Source organism: Phoca vitulina, unplaced genomic scaffold (genome assembly GCF_004348235.1).
Source record: "Phoca vitulina isolate PV1807 unplaced genomic scaffold, GSC_HSeal_1.0 scaffold6, whole genome shotgun sequence".
Lineage (NCBI taxonomy): Eukaryota > Metazoa > Chordata > Mammalia > Carnivora > Phocidae > Phoca > Phoca vitulina.
In genome coordinates this window covers 2,157,373-2,177,055 of record NW_022589709.1, presented here as the reverse complement: position 1 = coordinate 2,177,055, position 19,683 = coordinate 2,157,373, and the positions used below count along the sequence as shown (strand labels likewise).

Sequence of the window (19,683 nt, the reverse complement as noted above, 5' to 3'; positions counted from 1 at the left end):
ATTGCATAATGTCTGTGTGTGGACATACGTTAATCATTTATGTTTTTGTTTTTTTGATGTAGTGTTCCATGATTCATTGTTTGCGTATAACACCCAGTACTCCATTCAATACGTGCCCTCTTTAATACCCATCACCAGACTAACCCATCTCCCCATCCCCCTCCCCTCTAAAACCCTCAGTTTGTTTCTCAGAGTCCATAGTCTCTCATGGTTCGTCTCCCCCTCCAATTTCCCCCCTTCATTTTTCCCTTCCTACTATCTTCTTTTTTTGCTGGAGTGGTGGGGGGGTGGGAGGGATGGGGTGGCTGGGTGATAGACATTGGGGAGGGTATGTGCTATGGTGAGCGCTGTGAATTGTGTAGGACTGATGAATCACAGACCTGTACCTCTGAAACAAATAATACATTATATGTTAAAAAAAAATCATTTATGTTTGACTTCCTTCACTGATTGATCTCGAAAAAAAGCTACACCACTTCCTTGCTAATTCTGTGGTGGCCAAGGGGGAAGGCCAGTCTAGGGAAGGACTGAGGAGCTGGATAAACCCAAATCATCTAATGATGAGAGGAGCAGAATTACTGCCCAATCTCCAAGCCATTAATAAAAGTCTAACTGATTATCAGAGTTTTAGGTAAGTAACAAAATCTCAGAAGCTATTCGTTATCGAGCTTGTGTGTACCAGCACCATACTGAGCTTACATTTACTCAAGAAATGCTCCCAATAAACTACTGAAGTTGTGCTATAAGGATTCTCATCTTACTTATGGGGAAGGAGAAGGCTCAGAGTGTTCAAGTGACTTGTGACCCAGTGCAGAGTGTGGATTTGAACCCAGAAGAGGGAGTCCAGGCTGTGGCCTTCCAATCACTACTATAGTCTTTCCTGCTGAGTCACGAACTCATTTTTGTCTGTGATAAAAACTGCAAATGTTTTCCCAGTTTATCTTCTTAGATTGCTTCTGTGAGTTTTTGAGGGGTAATGTTTTCACTTTGTAAGATAAGAGTTAATATTCCTAAAGATAGAAAAGAATATCCTAAAAAAGGAAAATACTAATAAATGCCTAGAAAAATAGGCAGGGACATCAGCAGGAAGCTTACAGAAAAAGAAATGCAAATAGCCTGTGAACTCAGCAACACACATAAGAAATCCAAATTCTGCATGAGAAAATTAGAGCACCAATGATCCTAATACTGGAAAGATTTAAAATACCACAGATATATTTAAATCAATACATTTACAATGATACTAAGAAGAAGAAGAAAAAAAATTTCACTGGTCACCTTTGGAAGATGCTAGAGAACCAAATCATTATTTTGAAAATAGTAAATAAATGAAAATCAACCTCTGTCCTGCCTTTCCTTATGACTGATAATCAAATACTGAAAAAAGGAAGTTTCCATTTGTAGAAGTTTCTCACCAAAAAATGAAAACAAAATAATAAAATTGGAATGCCACCCTTGTTTAACTCCTAATGACATAACGCATCTAGGTAGTAATTATCAATGACTACTAACATCACAAAAGAAAGATCTGGAGGCACAATAGTTTCACCTAGGTAGCCATCTAGCCAAACCATGCAACCGGAATGAAAGTAGCTAACTTACAGGAAATGCAGGGACTGAGGAATTTGCTTACACAACACAGGGATACAATCAGCAATATCCAGGCTGTGGAACTGTCTGCAGGATAAAGAACCAGATCATCTTCAACAAATACATCAGGAGGAGAATAATGAAGAGTGATGGGAACCTACCCATTAAGAAAGGCTTAAGAAACACACAGTCACTTCTAATGGATAAAGAAGATTTAGATCTTGATATACAAACAAGATGAAAGAAACAATTATGAGCAGTAATCTCAAAAAAGACTAGATACTTGTCAGTACAAAATAGTTATTAATATCTTTGGTATAATAATGACATTGTTTTATTTACAAAAAGGATGTCAGCTTTTAGAGTTGAACACTGCTCTATTTAAGGAAGAAATGTTACAGGTAGGAATTTGCTCTAGCAGGGTCTGGGTGCTGTAGACAAGACTGCCAATGAACTGGTAAGTCTTCCAGCTGATTTATGGTTACCTAGGATTTCATTTCCCTGTTCCCTCTACTTTAAAATATATTTAAAATTTTCCAGAATAAAATAAAGAAAACTGTTTGCCAGACAGAAGCACATAGAGTATCTGTTTAACAAAGGAAGGTGATAAAAATGGTAACAGTTGTCTTTAGGTGGTAAAATTCTGTAGGATTTTGACCTCTTTAATTCCCATTATTTTTTTGCTCTTAATGAGTGTGACTCACTTAACAGACAGAAATGGGAAATTTATTTTAAAACCCCTTTTTTTCCCCATTTGAAGCTTTAACCATTAGTATTTTATTACTTAAACAACTAGGAAGCAAATATGCAAAAATCTTAGGATTTGCCAAGCTGGGTGGTGGACACACAACCATTCATTTTATCATTTTTCTTAATTGAAAAAATGTAACCTTGTATAATAGAATATTATAAACAATGAAAATAAATGGACTGTCCTGTTATCTCTGTTAGGTCATACTGAATACTTTCTTCAAAGTGACCTCTAGAAGCAAAGGGTGTCGCACAATGTAAAATGATCTTACTTTAACCATAAATCTAAGAACAATTTTTGCAACTATTTCCAAAGAACTGTGTAAGAGATACCAGGAATCTACCTTACAGGGAAGACCACAGAACAGTCCACTGTGAGACTGTCGATCTATATATTTTTAAGTATTTTTTATTTTTAAAGGAATAAAGATATGACCTGTAATTCATGACTTTGAAGGGATTTTACTTTAATAATGTTAAATAATTAGGACCAAGTCCCAGGCACTCAGTTAAAAATATTTCAAAGGAAAGAACTGGACAGAGTCATGGGGTCAGCCAGTCAAATCATACTGTTTTGCAGATGAGGAAAGTGGTCTGTCCAAAGTCACAAAAGTGAGTGGGGTCAGGTGAGTGATAAGAATCCAGCTCTCTAATGCCCGATTCCCTTCTTTCCAAACCATGCCACCCCAAACAGCATCTTCCCAAATACTTCTATGATCCTGGCACAACTATACACCTGCATTCTATCTTTTATCAAAAAACTGGTAAGAATATATAGGACACAGATGGAGTCGTGGCTTATGTGGGGGTACCTGAGAGGAGAACAAGGGGTTTATTTATATAATTATAGCAGTTTTCGTTTGATAGCAAACTGGAGCAGAAAGTGCAGAGAGTTCTCATACACTTCCTGTCCCTAAGCATGCACAGCCACTTCCATCATCAACATCCTGAACCACTGCTACATCCGTTACCATCAATGAACCATTACATCGATCTATCATCATCATCATCACCCAAAGTCAACAGTTTACCTTACGGATCCCACTTGGTCTTACACAGTCTATGGGTTTTGACAAATGTTTTGTGGGATGTCTTCACTATAATAGTATTCTGCAGAATAGTTCCATTGCCCTAAAAATACTCTGCACTCTATCTGTTCCTCTCTCCCTTACCTCTAATCCCTGACAACCACTCATATTTTTAAATATCTCTATAGTTTTGCCTTTTCTGGAATGTCATACAGTTGGAATCACATAGTGTGTAGCCTTTTTAAGATTGGTTTCTTTCATTTAGTAATACACATTTTAAGATTCTCCAGGTCTTTTTGTGGTTTGACAGCTCATCTCTTTTCAGTACTGCCTAATGTTCCATTATCTGGATGGACCACAGTTTATTTACCCATTCACCTACTGAAAGATACCTCAGTTGCTTCCAAGTTTTGGCAATTAGGATAAATCTTCTCTGAACACTCACGAGCAGATTTCTGTATGGACATAAGTTTTCAACTCCTTTGGGTAAATATCGAGAAGCACAATCACTAGATCATCAAGTAAGAAGATGTTTAGTTTTCTAAGAAACTGCCAAAGTGTCTTCAAAGTGGGTTTTGAACCCACTTTGAACCCTTCATAGAGGGGTTTCAGGGCAAAAATCAGCAAAGTGAAAAATCACATAAAACCAACATCATGCTTCAAAATACCTTAGGAAGGCAGTATGTTAAGTGATAGATTTCAGAAGCCACTAAGTTCTAGGTTCTGTGAGGGCAGGTAATCTATTTCAGTAGTTCACTGTATCCCCAGTAGTATTCCTTGTACCTAGCACAGTGCTGCTACATGATAAATGCTCATTTAGTATTTGTTAAATGAACATATCCAGTAGGGGAAATCTTTTCTTCCATCTTGTAGCACACATTTCTTTGGTTGAACAATAAAGTGAAGACTCATCTCAGGGGTCCCACAGTGTGGAAAGTAAGTACTATTAAGGACAGGACCTCACTCGATGAAATCCTTACCCTTTAGGGGCATCAAAGACTAGGACCAACATTGAGGAAAGCAGAGAATACTGCCTCTCTTACTCGGGGGCATGTGCCATTATACGGACCAGGGGACAGAATCCTCTGCACAATGGAAATGGTTCTCTTTTTATTTGCTATGCACGTACAGTTGAATTTTCATAAATTAAATGCACAGAAACTGAGAATCCACTGTAATTGCAAAACCACTGCATTGGAAATCAGCTTTCACTGAAATCACATTAGAAACCAGAAAGATTAGATTTAGAAACATATTTAGCCCCATCAAGAGGGAAATTATGGAAAGTTTATAAAACAACATAGATATACATTGTAGGCCAGCCAAGTGCCTGGCTAGGGAAAGGCTTAGCCTTGTCACCTCAACAAAGAGAAGAAAGCGGTCATCTAACTTCAGAACAAGGACTCTGGAGTCACCAAATCCCTGTTCTGCAAACTTGAAGCAATCCACCTACTCATCCGGCCTCAGTTTTCCATCCTGTGAAACAGGCATACTAATACCTATAGTTTTGAAAGGAGAAAAGATTATAGGACAGGTTTTTTAAAGCACACACAAACAAAATCATAATAGCAATTCCTTAGGCCTCGGTATGAAGTACTGAGAAATACAGGTTTGCCGACCCTAAACCTTCCCGAACCATCTGCTTCCCACTATAGCACAAGCTAAGTTACTACTTAATATTTATTAGGAACCCACAGAGCTGTTTGAATTACATAATTGTGCCTTAGATAGGTAGCTATTACTTTACCCTCACTTCTTACTAGGCAACTGTGAAGTTAAATTAGTCACTTATAAAGTTCTCTGAAAACATTAAAGTTGAAAGAAATGCCTTATAATTGTTCTTAGCCATCTGGCACCAAGTGATGCTCATGAACTTACATGAACCATTTGGCTGAAGTCCAAAAAATGTCTATCTTAATTTTATATCTCACTTACTCAAAGTTCTAAGTTGAAAAATTTCTAAGAGGAGAAAATGGTTTATTAAAAAGGAAAACAAATGGGTCAATCCTTGAACTTGTTCACAATTACACAGGAAAGCATAAGAAGAATTCCATCTCCAGCCTCCAGTTTTAACGAAGAAAACTAGGGCAATGTTACACACTCTGCCTGTCAATATACACATGCATGTGCATGCACACGGACTACACATTGTCAAGGGTGAGTTGTGGCTGCTTTTCTAAATGCTTTCACACGAAGAGCCACACATCATCTTGCCAAGAAGCCAGCACAACCACCACTAAGCAGCTTACCTGCAATGCCTCTCCCATCGAGGAGGCCTCTCCATCTACTGGGGGTCACCCCTCTCTCCTAGACAGAGCCCCTAAAAGCACATCTCCACTTGTCTGGAATATTTCTACAACCTTCTCACTGGTCTCTAATCAATGCATCTTGGGCTGATCCCACTCCTTTTTCTCCCCTAGAGCAGGAATGAGCTTTTAAAAATAAGCCATTTCCACTCCTCAGCTAAACTTGCCAAAGGCTTCCCACCGACTTTAGAATAAAATCCCAAATCCTCACCGCAGTTTAGCAGATCTGAGATGTGGCCCATTTCATGGGTCTCGTCATGTATTCTACACCTCTACCTACTTAGCTTGCACCAGCCACACTGGCCACCCTTCTGTGCCTGGCTCCTTCTGGTCTTCGGTCGTCAGCACATTCGAAACAGAAGGTATGATCTTCACCCCACATACCCTCAAAAAGATATCAAAATCGATTTGGAGATGATTTGTAGAAGACTTGGACTCTCTTTCCCACCCCACCCCCTTCATTCATGAGGAGGGTGGGTTCACCAGTCCAGGGAAGTTCCAGACATTCCATGGATGTAAAAGTAATGTCCTTCCTTCAGTAGTGGAAGTATGTCCTATTTCCTGGAACCGTATCTTCTAGTAAGTTTTTCTCACTGACATATTCTCTTTCTCATTCTTCCCTCCCCACCCCAAATCTCAGACACTTCATCACATACTTATCCTTACTGTGTGTATCAACTGGCAACCTGCACGCTAAACTCACTTCTCAAGCACGACTGGGATCATTGAGGTCCTCTCCAGAGTAGTCAGAAGAAAATTACTTCTCTTTCAATGATTTTATGACAAGCTCCAGCTTCTGAAAATTACTGGATATTACTCTAAAAATAAAACATTACAGATAATTACCACTTAGAATGGAACAAATCATTATATTAATTTGAAAAGTTATTTTGGATATGGGGAAAGTACTTATTTGAAAAATAAAATTGCCAATGTACATGAAGCAGCTCGACTCTGAGAGGAAATGGGAGAATAAGAAATGGCTTCATGCTTTTTTCAAAGTCATTGTGCTCATGCTGATAACCAACCCAATGCTGTACAGTCTCCCAGAAGCCATGGAAGGAATTACATAAAGTGTGTTGTAAAGTGTGTTTACAGGTGAGTGAAGAAAATCTAAGTCCCGTTCATGTGTACTGACTCACTCTTCTCCCTAACTTATCAGGAAGGTTCTATTATTATCTCCACTAAACAGGAGAGGAAAACAAGCAACTTGCCCAAAGTAGCAGTACTGGGAATTGTATTAAAATGGCTTAAATCCAGAGTCCACACTTATACAATGCTGCTTCTCGTGTCTTAAAGGAAGTCAGACACAAAGGGATGTTAAATATTACACTTTGACACTGATCACCAAAGCACAGGTAAGTTAGTAGTTCCCGATAATGCAAGAACAGAAATGCACAATATTATATAAACGAAGAAAACTAAGTCTTAAAGATCTTCTGACTTGCCCCAAATGATGCAAGATCTCCTGATTCCTGATCTATAATTGTCCTCAAAAGCTGGTTTCTCATTTGGCTTACATATATGTAGTTTCTTTCAAACACTTGTCTCTGTGTTGACAAATGAGTGAGACATAAAAAATGGTTTGACAGAATTAAGTACCAGGCTGTGTGGGATCACCAAAGAATAACCTTCATCTGAGTCATCACAGACAGCAGAGTGTCCATGAGCTCTGAGGCTGAAAAGTGTTTACCTGGACGAAAACCTAAGAAAGAGGAGAAGATATGTGAAGACCTTTCTAGGCAGAAAAAAATTCCTTGTAGGAGAGCCTGGAAGAGAGAACACTGTGCTTTCAAGGACCTTAAAGAAGTCCTATATGGATGAAGGAGTTACACATTTTTAGGATGGAGCATTATAACCATCACAATGGAAAAATAAATTGGGATGAGACCACACAGAGCTGTGCAGGTTACATTAAGGAATTAAAATAGATTAAACTATTTGTAAAGTTAAGGAAAGAGCAAGATTTCTATCTTGCATGGTTCCCCCACATCCCCATCCCTCTGCACCACCACCCCTACCACTGAAAATCAGACAGGAATCAAAACTGAGTGAATAAAATCTGCACAGGGTCAGAAAGGAAGTCCACAGAGACAGCAAGACTAGATGCGAAGGGAGAGAAGAAAAGAAAGTGTCCAAAAGAAGGAGAATTGTACTTCTTAAAAAGGCAAGCATCTAAAAGAATGCTGAGAGATGAGATCAAAGGATCTATCATGTTATGTTGAAGCCAGCTAGCAAGAGTCATGCTGTTTCCAGGAATTTTGTGAGCTAGTTGTTAAAACATGAAGCCCAACAGGTTGGGAATATTTACACTCTTAACATGCGCCAACACTGTAAGACAAGATATTCCTTTCTGGAGAGTGGGTTTATCAGCACACCACTACCTATACTCACTGAGGATATGGTGGGATCATAGCTGTTGTTGGTGGGAAATAACTAGACTACTACAAAGGAGTCCTTCGCAATATTTCCCATTACCTTATGGACTCTTCAAGTATCAAAAGGTAACAAACATGAAAAGCTAAACTATGGTGCATTTCATTGCTCCCCCATGTTGACTTGACTCACTCACAGTGAAGCTAAATACTGAGCTTGATGAGCCCTCATATCCTTGAGTTTCTATTTGTGTAGATACACAGCTCAACAAAATTTATTAATTAAAAAGCAATACTTTTGCTTAGAAAGGCAGTAAGACTTGGTAGAAATTTCAGCTGTGGATCTTAACATCGCCTAAGGTGTTAATGCCCTCAAGATCCTTAAAGGAAATATAATTAGGAGTTTTAAAAGTTTGTTTCAAATAAATAAAATTAAGGACATATCATAAAGATATACTCCATAGAATTATGGAAAGTAAATACCTAGCAACTTTCCCTATTAATATTTGTAACAGATGGTATTTGTTTAATGTTTGGTAGATGTACAGGGCATCCAGTCTCATAACAAACTATACTCATTTATGACTACTATTCCCATTTTACAGCTGAGAAAATTCAGGTCTATAAATTAAACAGCCTGCCCAAAGTTGTATAGCTATTAAGAGGCAAGAGTTCCCAGCTACTGATTGCATAGCAAAAGCTCTTAAAACCTACACGTAGCTGCCTCACAAAGTTATTATTATTATTATTATTATTTTGTAACAAGAACCAAGCACCAAGTTTATTTGTTCATTTCTTGCACTTGAAGTATTCCTCAATGACATCCTTCACCTGAGACTCTTTGCCATAGTCCTTAACCACCACACAACTGCAACCAACCACTTTACGGGGTTTTCCCTCTCTGTCAACTTTACAGAGGCCTACCCATTCCCCTAGTTTCTTGTTGTCATCAACCTTGATTAGGTTGATTTGGTGCTCAGCACAAAGGGCCTCCACCAACTTGACATACATAGGCTCATCACAGTTGGATGCAAGCACACAAAGATGGGCCTGGCGCTTGTCTAAGGCTTTGGCAGCTTCGCGAATTCCACGTGCTAGGCCATCGTGGATGAGGGCGGTCTTCAGCACCTCTTGTAAAGCAGTATTAACGTCCATTACACCTCCAGCAGAAATGCCTTCCTCGGCCATGGCTGTGGATTATGAGTGTAGCCGAATCTTGACTGCACGCGACCTTCCGCCTCCGCACGACTCGGCGGGGGCAGGTAAAGAGCGCCTCACAAAGTTATTTTAATGCCCTTAGATAATACTACAGAATGTAAACGGTAAAAAGTAATCAACTTATAAATTTTTTTTTTAAGATTTTTTTATTTTATTTATTTGACAGAGAGAGACACAGTGAGAGAGAGAACACAAGCAGGGGGAGTGGGAGAGGGAGAAGCAGGCTTCCCGCTGAGCAGGGAGCCCGATGCGGGGCTCGATCCTAGGACCCTGGGATCATGACCTGAGCCACCCAGGCGCCCCTTTAAGATTTTATTTATTTATTCATGAGAGACAGACAGAGAGAGAGGCAGAGGGAGAAGCAGGCTCCCCAAGGAGCAGGGAGCCCGATGCAGGACTCGATCCCAGGACCCTGGGACCATGACCTGAGCATAAGGCAGACGCTTAACGACTGAGCCACCCAGGTGCCCCTCAACTTATAAATTTCAAAATTAACATTAAACATTTACTAAAATGCACGTATCTTGTTTACTCCTATTTTTCTGTCATAATAACTGGTAGGATCAGAATAGATTAGTTTTCCCATTGCGAAACAAACTCTCTAAAGTGGCCTACAATACACCAATTCATCAAATTAGACAACGCTCTTCATTATTTTTTATAAAATATAGCAACCAGTGCCCACGTCATGATAAACAATTGAGGCTACTCGACTACTTTATTATAGCTCACATCTTTCTACCCTAGTAAGCTGAGCAGTGCACATTCTAAGAGGCAACCATGTCAGTTCCTAAACCTGCTTATTTCAGTTACTCTTGTTTAAAAAAAGCACGTTTCTACAGTGTTTACTCTTAATACTATATAAATAAAAATGTGTGGTAAAAAAACCCAGAATTTGGGGGCGCCTGGGTGGCTCAGTTGGTTAGGCGACTGCCTTCGGCTCAGGTCATGATCCTGGAGTCCCGGGATCGAGTCCCGCATCGGGCTCCCTGCTCGGCAGGGAGTCTGCTTCTCCCTCTGACCCTCCTCCCTCTCATGCTCTCTGTCTCTCATTCTCTCTCTCTCAAATAAATAAATAAAATCTTTAAAAAAAAAAAAAAAAAAAAAAAAAAAAAACCCAGAATTTGTTTCCATGAAGAAGTTGAAAAATCGGGGTGGAAATACAACTATAACACAGGTGAACATATGAATTTGAATGAAAGATACATCTATAAAGTGGTACAGGAGTTGATTTGGGGCATGACAGAGAAAGGTTACCTATGTTTGGTTCACCTGAGGATTCAAGAGAAGAGAGCTTCGGGCACCTGGGTGGCTCAGTCGGTTAAGTGTCTGCCTTCCGCTCAAGTCATGATCCCAGGGGCCTGGGATCAAGCCTCACATCAGGCTCCCTGCTCAGCGGGGAGTCTGCTTCTCCCTCTGCCCCTCCCCCTGCACGTGCTCCTTCCCACTCTCCCTCTCAAATAAATAAAATCTTTAAAAGAGAGAGAGAGAGCTTCATGGAAAGGGGGTGTTTGGTTTAACTTGGACAAATTACTAGCATTTTGCAAAGCGGAAATCACACAAATTTAAGTTAATATGACCATATGGACCATTAATAGAGTCTAATTTAGAACAGTAAGAGTTCTAATTTAGAACATTTTACAGAGAACTATTGAATTGGAACAGAATAATAAAGGGAGAACTTCCACTCTTGGTAACTCTGATTACAGAGGTTTCAACTTGAAACCAGGGATGAGCTTCTAGGGGCTCCAAAATTTATGCACCACATTTTGTTATTTCTATTTTCCTAGGGAGAAGGCCCACAGCTTCTGATTCAAAGTAAGATTTAGAATTGGTGACTTATAGACTTATTCCAAGGTAATTTGATGGGCTAATGAGAAGTATAAGTTAGTTGTGATTTCCAACTTTACTTGCTTTTAAATGTCCATAACAGGTATCAGAAGTAACAGGCAGTGACTCTGGAAAGAAAAATGCTGTCCAGAAAAATAAAATGGAGTAACTATATACTGCATTTAGAAAAACTCTCAATTGGACCTAAGCTGACAAGGACCCTATCACATGGCAATCAAGGGGAAGAAATGCATTCTATAACCAAAACAGCATAATCAATAGGATACACATTTCCCAAAAGTTACTAACAAAGAATTCAAATCTTTAACCCTTAAGATACTATACGCTAAAATAATGCATCACTGGAGATTGAACTAATTAAAGATAAATATAAAAAAGGTGTTTTAATAAACTCAACATCACTAAAGGGGGGATTAACTTTACAGATGTATCAGTGGGCAAACAGAAGCAGTTGTGTTTATCTCCAAAAAGAGATTAATGGGATACACATGCCCATTCTAATATGCCCCCCCAATTTTACTTTGAGTAGTGTGCTTCAAAGTGGTGAACTGTTAAATATAGATCATTAGTCAGTGCATGTTTAATTATATACCAGTATTTCTTGAAGATTAAAAATGTCTACAGTTCAATTATCTCCACATAGCAGGTCCCATTTTCTATTCATTCAGTTTGGAACAATGTAGTCACAAAATATATTGTCTTAGATTAAAATCTGCTTGATAGTACTCCACAGGGCTGATTTCAAAGGGGAAAAATACACCTGCTTCACTTCTCAGCGAGAACACAAGCTACTGCTTTATACCTTTCTACATTCAAGTGGATTCGAGAGCACAGCAGTGACCCCTCAGACCCTTCTATCACCCATGCCACACAATTATCACACAGCTGGCCTTTCACATCCGAGTCATGCAAAATAGCTTAATCTTTCATGTAAATGATCTCAACTCTGGCTTTGAGGCCCTGACCCCACACATAAGTCCTCTTCAGATCTTTGGATTACTATAAGTAGTTACCAACACAGTTAACATTCTGATGCAAACCTAAGTGATCTTTTACAAGAAGAGATCATTCTTCAGGAGAGAGAAAAAAAAAGATGATAGTACTTAAGTTCTGAGTTTAAGGTAGAAGACCCAGAAAAACAATTTATGGTGCTTGGAATAATTTACTTGATTACACGTATTACAAATATTTTCCTTCATGTTTTTGTAATGAACCTGACCATGAAAAAACAAATTTACGTCTGTCAACTGTCTCAATTTGAGTTGAGTTCATTTGGTGCAGAAAACCCACAGTTTAATTGCTTGATTTATATTTGGCTCGTAGAATGTGTACTGAAACATTACTCTCTTAATTATGTTAATTTATAACTGAAAAGCTAAATTTACAAAGGCAATAACATTAATTATTTACTTGCCCATTAAAGTTGAATATATATTACCAAGCTAATTGGTTTCATAAGTCTGCCAAAAAATTAAAAACAAGTTTGTTCACTGATTTATATGGGAAAGGTACACATATTCTCAGTAGGTTACTTGTTCTTTATTGGATTACATGAAAATATGTGTAAAATACTTCGTCTATACACTATTCCAACTATCTTCTTCCTTACTGAGTTAAAACACATTTGAAAGAAGGAATAGAGGCAATGAATATTTATTCAATGCTTATTCTATATCATACTGTATATGAATTATCCCATTTAATCTAGTATCATTTCCTTTTTAAAGTTGAAGAAACCAAAGTTTGGAGAGATTAAAAAGTTTGCCAAGGCAAGGATCAAGATAATCAAATTAAGGACTTGCTCTAGAAACACTCAAGATCTTACCATTTATGCTGTATTGTTCTAATACCCATTATTTACAGCAGGGGGACATTTGCTAACTCAATGATTCCCTAAAGAAAAAAATTGCTTTAATGTCAAAATCAACTACTTTAATGAAAAATTTAATCATAATCCCATATGGATATTGACATAAAAAATAACCACAGAACCCAATCAAAAGCACAGGAATTACTGATTAGTCTGTACCCCAGTGACCTCAAATCAGAATAGCACAAGGATAAAGTCCAGCAAATACACTTGAACCTTATCTCTACAGTAGGATTCAGTATTAGGCATGTTCCGCTTAGACCACAACTCAACAAGGGGATTATAAATTAGAGAGGATAATACCCATCTTACTACCCTCTTGGGCATAGTGTGAAGATCAAATGTGAAATGGGATAAGAAAAAGCTATGAAAATTACCGAGCATTATGGAAATCCAAGTGAGTACAATTAGTGTTAGACTGTTTTGCACTTAAGGAATTCCCATGGTATTTAGTCTGAGTTTATAGGGAGACTAAAATTTAACTATATTCTCATGTAACCTGAAAGGCTTCTAAAATTTCTCTAATATAAAATTCAGCCAGATCTGGCCCAGGAAAAATTTCATTAATATGTGACCTTAACAAGGTATAATTAGCAGTTTTTAATTAATACTCAAAATATTGTGAAATATCTTCAAAAGGGCTTGGGTCATTGTATTCTTATTGGATGTTTTTGATATCCAGGAAAAACCAAAATATTAAGGATGTATTTATTCACATACACTTTAAAAAATCATACAACTAAACTGCTAATGGTTATAGAGCAATTAGGACCATATTCATCTGTAATGAAAAGTGAATGTGAGCATTTTCTAAGAGATTTAAATGATACTTTGAATGTCTGCAAGTCTACTGGGAAGGAAAACAATATTCCACCTTAGCTGACTTCCTGAAACATTTCCAAATGTGGCCTAATGATTTTAGATATTTTTCTACAGTAGTTCCAGACCTAGTGTATCATAATAAATTATCTCCTAATACTGCTGTGGAATACCTCCTATCATTCGTTATGATGGAATTTTGCTGAGGGCCAGAGGACTGCAATCATCTGATCAAGTTTAAATTACACTTTGGTTCTTTTTTTATTCAATATTTAAGCACTATTATATAAGTCTGTGGAAAGACACAGGCTATTTCTCAATAGAAGGAAGAGACATTTCAACATTTTTATATCCCTTACATCATTAAAATGGAAAAAATTTTTATTGTGTTAAACTATGAAATAAAAATGCATCCACCATCTACTTAGAGCCTACTAAGTGCTAAAAGAAATTTCAGATCCTGAAATTTCAAGGAAAAAAAAAGTTCTTTGGAATGTCAAAATAACTTATCACTACCACCCAAAGCAGAATAACATTATTCAACTTCAGAACTGGTCATGACATCCTATGGGCCAATATTTCACTTCTCATTTATGAAGTCTAGAGTAGAAGTGGGGAGCTTACACATTACTTTCTATCCAACTCTGCTAATTATTCTGACATCAAGGGAATCTGGATTTGTAATTGCAGTAAGTTCTTGAGATTCAACTAGAAGTAGCTAAAACTCACCAAATCTAGAAAATCTAATCCAATTATTGAATTTTATACACTGATTTCTGTTAGGAATTGCACAGAAACCTTGTCATGAATTAAAATAGTAAATATGGCCTTTGAGTCAACTATTGAATCACATTTTACTTGCTAAAACATGTTGAACATTGGTGAAAAAAATAGCATTTAATCCAACACAGTTTTGCCTCTTCTGAATTATAAATGTTCATCAAAGGAGAAATGTCACAGAGGAAAAAAAAAAATTATACACACACACACACACACACACACACAAGTGTGGGCTGTCATTGAATTCCTGAAGGAAATGTTAATTAAAACTTTGTATATTACTCTTCGGGTGCCAGGCTGGTTCCGTCAGTAGAACATGTGACTCTTGATCTCGGGGTTCTAAGTTCAAGCCCCAGGTTGGGTGTAGACATTACTTAAAAATAATTAAGATCTTTAAAGCTTCATGTATTACTCTATAAAACTATAATGGCATTCTAAAAAAGAAATGGAAAAAAAATGGCCTATTTTGCTAGACAGAGCTCCAGCATTACAGAGGATCTATAGAACTGATGTAATACTGCTAAGCAAGTAAGCATCAACATTTGTTTACATGTGCGACTTCCAAAAATTCTCACTAACTGCTAAAATCTGCATGCAGGGCGCCTGGGTGGCTCAGTTGGTTAAGCAACTGCCTTCAGCTCAGGTCATGATCCTGGAGTCCCGGGATCGAGTCCCACATCGGGCTCCCTGCTCAGCAGGAAGTCTGCTTCTCCCTCTGACGCTCCCCCCTCTCATGCTCTCTCTGTCTCTATCTCATTCTCTCGCTCAAATAAATAAATAAAATCTTTAAAAAATAAATAAAAAATAAAAAAAAATAAAATCTGCATGCATACATCAGCTGGCTTGAGTCCCCAAACATCACAATATACAGAACTATTTAAGAATTGCTGTGTAATTTAGGTCATTAAAATATGTTTACCAAAATGGCACAATGGTAGGCTTCAAAAACTTTTGTTTTCAAATACAGAAGATAAAGACATTTATAAGTAACTCAAAAGAGAAATAAGGATTCATCAGAGAAGAACAGTTCTAGCTAAGGCAAAGGCGTATTCCCATGCTCTGGGCACCACTTTTGTGCTAAAACAAGATTCTTTCCACCAAACACACAGCTTTCCCTGGCTTCTCACCTGGACTGTTCCTATTCTCCTCCTAGCACACCCAAGAGGTAAGAGCCTACATAAAATAAGAGATTTCACTGCGTGAACCTAAATAGGTTTCATCCTGTGCATCCTAACTTGATTATCTAGAAATGATACATGTTGCATCACAGGAAAATGTCTAATGGAATCTTCAACGGGCCAGTCCATCATCTCAACTTCATTTTTATGAACGAAGAATTTCAGTGCTTTGCCTCTAAAATCAATCAATCCTTGCCTGATCTACCAGCGTAAGAGCTGCTTTGAAAAGATATTAAAAAACCTTATCAAAAAAATATCAAAAGATATTCTTTAAAAAAAATCTCTCAATTACCCGCAGAGCCCATCTTCATATCTTCCCTCCTTTGTAGGTTGCTCAATTAGTACTTGTTGAAAAATGATCTGCCAATTTCTAATTTATCTTTTGTAAAAGCTGTGGTTTTGATCTAACAGGCATGGTCAAAGGAAAACACTATTTTAACAGGGACAAATGAAGATGCTGAATAATTAGATACCAGAATCATCATCATTTTTGGATTCCTAATAACAAAAGGAAAAGTTCTCTAAGAAATAAAAATGCTTCATGCTGTCCATCTTATGCTAAAGAAATAAATCGAAAAACACATCTACGTACACATGTATAAGACACATCTGCTGATATGTTGGACATATTTCTCTTCTCTTAATAGTGTTTTTGACATTCCCAGGTGATAACGTCCCTAATAAAGTATTAAAAAAAAATTTCTTTTCATGCTTTTTCTGTTCTAAGCCAATCCTATTCTTTCCTCAAGGCATTAGAAGGAGTGAGTTTTCTTTGGCTGTAGACAAATCAATATACTAAGTTGTACCATTACTTAACCTAATAACATTCTCATGTGAACAACTCTAAAAAAATACAGTCTTTTCAGATTTTTGCCCCTTACTTCTTTCCTATGATTTTGTAGTACGTTGATGCATCATTTGGAGACCGCTCTGCTCCAATATGCTGCGATGCAGATTAGACACAAGGAGAGTCAAACTATATACACAGCCTATTACATATATGTGAACATGTATATGAAAAATATATACCAATTCTTGTGAACCTCTTTACCACATAAAAAAGTTAAAGTAAAAACTGACAACTTTCCACTGCTTATACTAATATAAAAAATAGGTGGGTATATTAGTTACCTATGGCTGTATAATAAATTACTAAAAACTTAGTGACTTAAAACAACAACCATCTCTCGTCTCAGAATTTTTAGGGGTCGTGCATATGGACACACCTTAACTGGGTCCTCTGCTCCAGCATCTTGTACAAGGCTGTAATGAAGATGTTGTCATGGTTGGGAGTCTCACTTGACACTCGACAGGGGTAGGATCCACTTCCAAGCTCATGGGGCAATTTGCAGGATTCAAATTTGCTTGCAGGCTACTGAACTTCCCTGCTATGTGCCCCTCTGTATATGACAGTTGGCTTCACCAAATCCATCAAAGGATAGAGTCAACACAGAAAGTCTGCTAGCAAGACACAAATTACAATTTCTTGTTTCTTAATCATAATGGTGACACCCCATCACCTTAGACACACTATTGGTGAGGAGCAAGTCATGAGGCAAGCCCATATTTAAGGGGAAGGAATCACACACAGAATATGGGATCATTACGGGTTACCTTTGCTCTGCATGCCTTAGTGGGAACGTAAACAAATAAGGAAGTTCATTTTCTACATGCACTTTGGCAATTCTGTTTTATTCACTTACTTTATCATGGCTATTTTACCATTCCAGTATAGACAAATCTACTTTATTATTTTAAATCTACTTTATTCTTTTAAAAAGTCACATAGTTCTTACTTTGTATATTTAGTTTCCAATGCTTTATCTCTTTGAATGTTTCCATTTCTCCTTGGCTTTCATCTCCAGCCCCAGAAAGTAGAGATGATCTTAGATGTTTGGGTTATAGAAGATTACTTCCAACATGACATTTATTTAGGTTATGTTACTATTTCAACTTACTAAGGATCCACAAGACACACAAGAATGGCCCCAAACATCATAGAAAGGTACAAATATTTGTCAAGTTTAAGTTCTTCAGAAATTTCTATAGGAATGATAGGAACAGAATGAAAAAGAGATGTGGTGATTCCGCAAGTCCATTTGATTTCATTCAAACATAAATTTTGAGAGAACTTTAGGAAAATAAAGAGGGAGCAACTCATTTTCCTTAGGGCAGTGACTACTGATATGTTCCTTCTAAGAATTTTGGGCTTTACACACTACAGAATGTACATGGTCTTCTACCTAGGTGAAGGCAATTGTTCACCTGGTAAAATCATAGATCGGTTCAAAAGGCCCCATTTGGCCATCACCAGACCTAAGTGTCTATTTACAGACCTGATATTGCCACCATAGTGTTCCTTTAACTTCATCTACAAAAGTTTTTACCGAGAATATACTGTAAGTCAGGACTCTATTAGGTACTGGCAAAAGATTGCATGGTAAATGAGTTATAATAATAATTTTCTGTGAGTATGGAGAAATATATTTAGACAGAAATCTGACATGTAAACAAACAAGAAAACTACAGTACGTATTTCTATTCAGGACAAGATGGCATAAATCTATTTCTCCATGCTCCATTTATGCAAAGCACAACCTTAGAAACCCTATAAACTGTCAACCCTGCTGTGAGAGACAACCAAACGAGAACTCTGATGGGCAATAAGAAGGTGGAAAGCAAGACCCCAGGATAAGAGGGACAGCATAGTGGCCAGATGTTTAATTTCCTCATTATCCTAAAGGAGGGAGACCACCCAGACCTGGCATTCACAAGAACCCCCAACCTGGGGGGTGGGGGGTAGAGAGAAAGAGAGAGAGAGAAAGACATCCAGGTAAACTGATTGTTCCCTAGAATCAAAGGAGAGTTTTTCTGACAACATAAAGTAAACTCAAAGCAAACGGCAAGGGGGATCCATTGAGAGACCAGCCAAAAAAAAAAAGGCAGCCCCATAGGGAAACATGGGCCTGAGACATCCTCTTCCCACCAAGAAATACCAAGTCAGGGCACAGAGCTGGCAGGAAAAACTCAGCTACAGCAGCAGCATGGTCCAAGAAATCCTTTTGTCCTCATGGGCCCTTGACCCTCTCCCTCAAAACACTAGGATGGGTAGTCAGAACTAGGAAAAAGGAAATAATCACAAAGAGGCCCACATCGAGAAGCTGCTTTATTCCTATGGAACCAACTCCCCTCAATGGCCTAGAGACACTGGGCAGAGGTACCAATAAGGGCATACCATGAACTCCTAGCTCCTCTGAAAAAGAGTCAGTCTTAGTAGTGAGGCAGCCCAACCTGGAGAAACCCCTTCTGCCCCAGCAGGCAGTAAGAGTTGGGACGAATGGGAATTCGTCAGTGGTACCAGACAAACCAAGCAGAGCAGAGTATTACCAAAAGGGCTCTGGAAATTCAACTGCCATTGGAACTACAGCCCACAAAATTTAACAAAGACCTGTGTGCTAGAACAAACCAAGGTAACTGCCTACTAAATTAAACATTTAAACATTTAAATAGGACCTAGAGTCTCCTGCCATAACGACTTAAACGAGAAAAGACCATCAGATGATGCTAACACCAAGATGAATCAAAGGTTGGAGTTCCGTGACAAGGATTTTAAAGGAGCTGTCATGAAAAAGCTTCAACTATCAATTTCAAACTCTCGAAACAAAAGGAAGTCTCAAAGAAATTCTAGAACAGAACCAACAGAAATTATAGAACTGAAAAAATACAGTTATAGAAACAAAAAATTCTGCATGGATAGCAGAATGGAAATGACAAAGGACAGATCTTGAGGACAAAATAATAGAATCCACCCCATCTTAACAATATAAAAAGAATAGGAAAAAACAGAATCAAAAATGATGCCTTAGGGACCCAGTAACTAAAGAGTAATGATGAAAGAGCCAATATTTTTATCCCTGG

At 37.9% G+C, this 19,683-nt stretch overlaps 2 protein-coding genes across 5 annotated transcripts in view; both read right to left on the bottom strand.

Moving 5' to 3' along the window:
• SGCD (sarcoglycan delta) overlaps positions 1 to 19,683 on the bottom strand; it is a 938,618-nt gene that overhangs the window by 564,377 nt on the left and 354,558 nt on the right. The window lies entirely within an intron of this gene.
• LOC116632055 (40S ribosomal protein S12-like) lies at positions 8,814 to 9,298 on the bottom strand. The gene has a single exon (XM_032403600.1). It carries the CDS (start codon positions 9,235 to 9,237, stop codon positions 8,839 to 8,841), a length of 399 nt encoding a protein of 132 aa, XP_032259491.1. The 5' UTR covers positions 9,238 to 9,298; the 3' UTR covers positions 8,814 to 8,838.

Coding starts and splice junctions, on each gene's coding strand:
- LOC116632055 (XM_032403600.1), bottom strand. CDS start 9,237: ATGGCCGAGGAAGGCATTTCTGCTGGAGGTGTAATGGACGTTAATACT.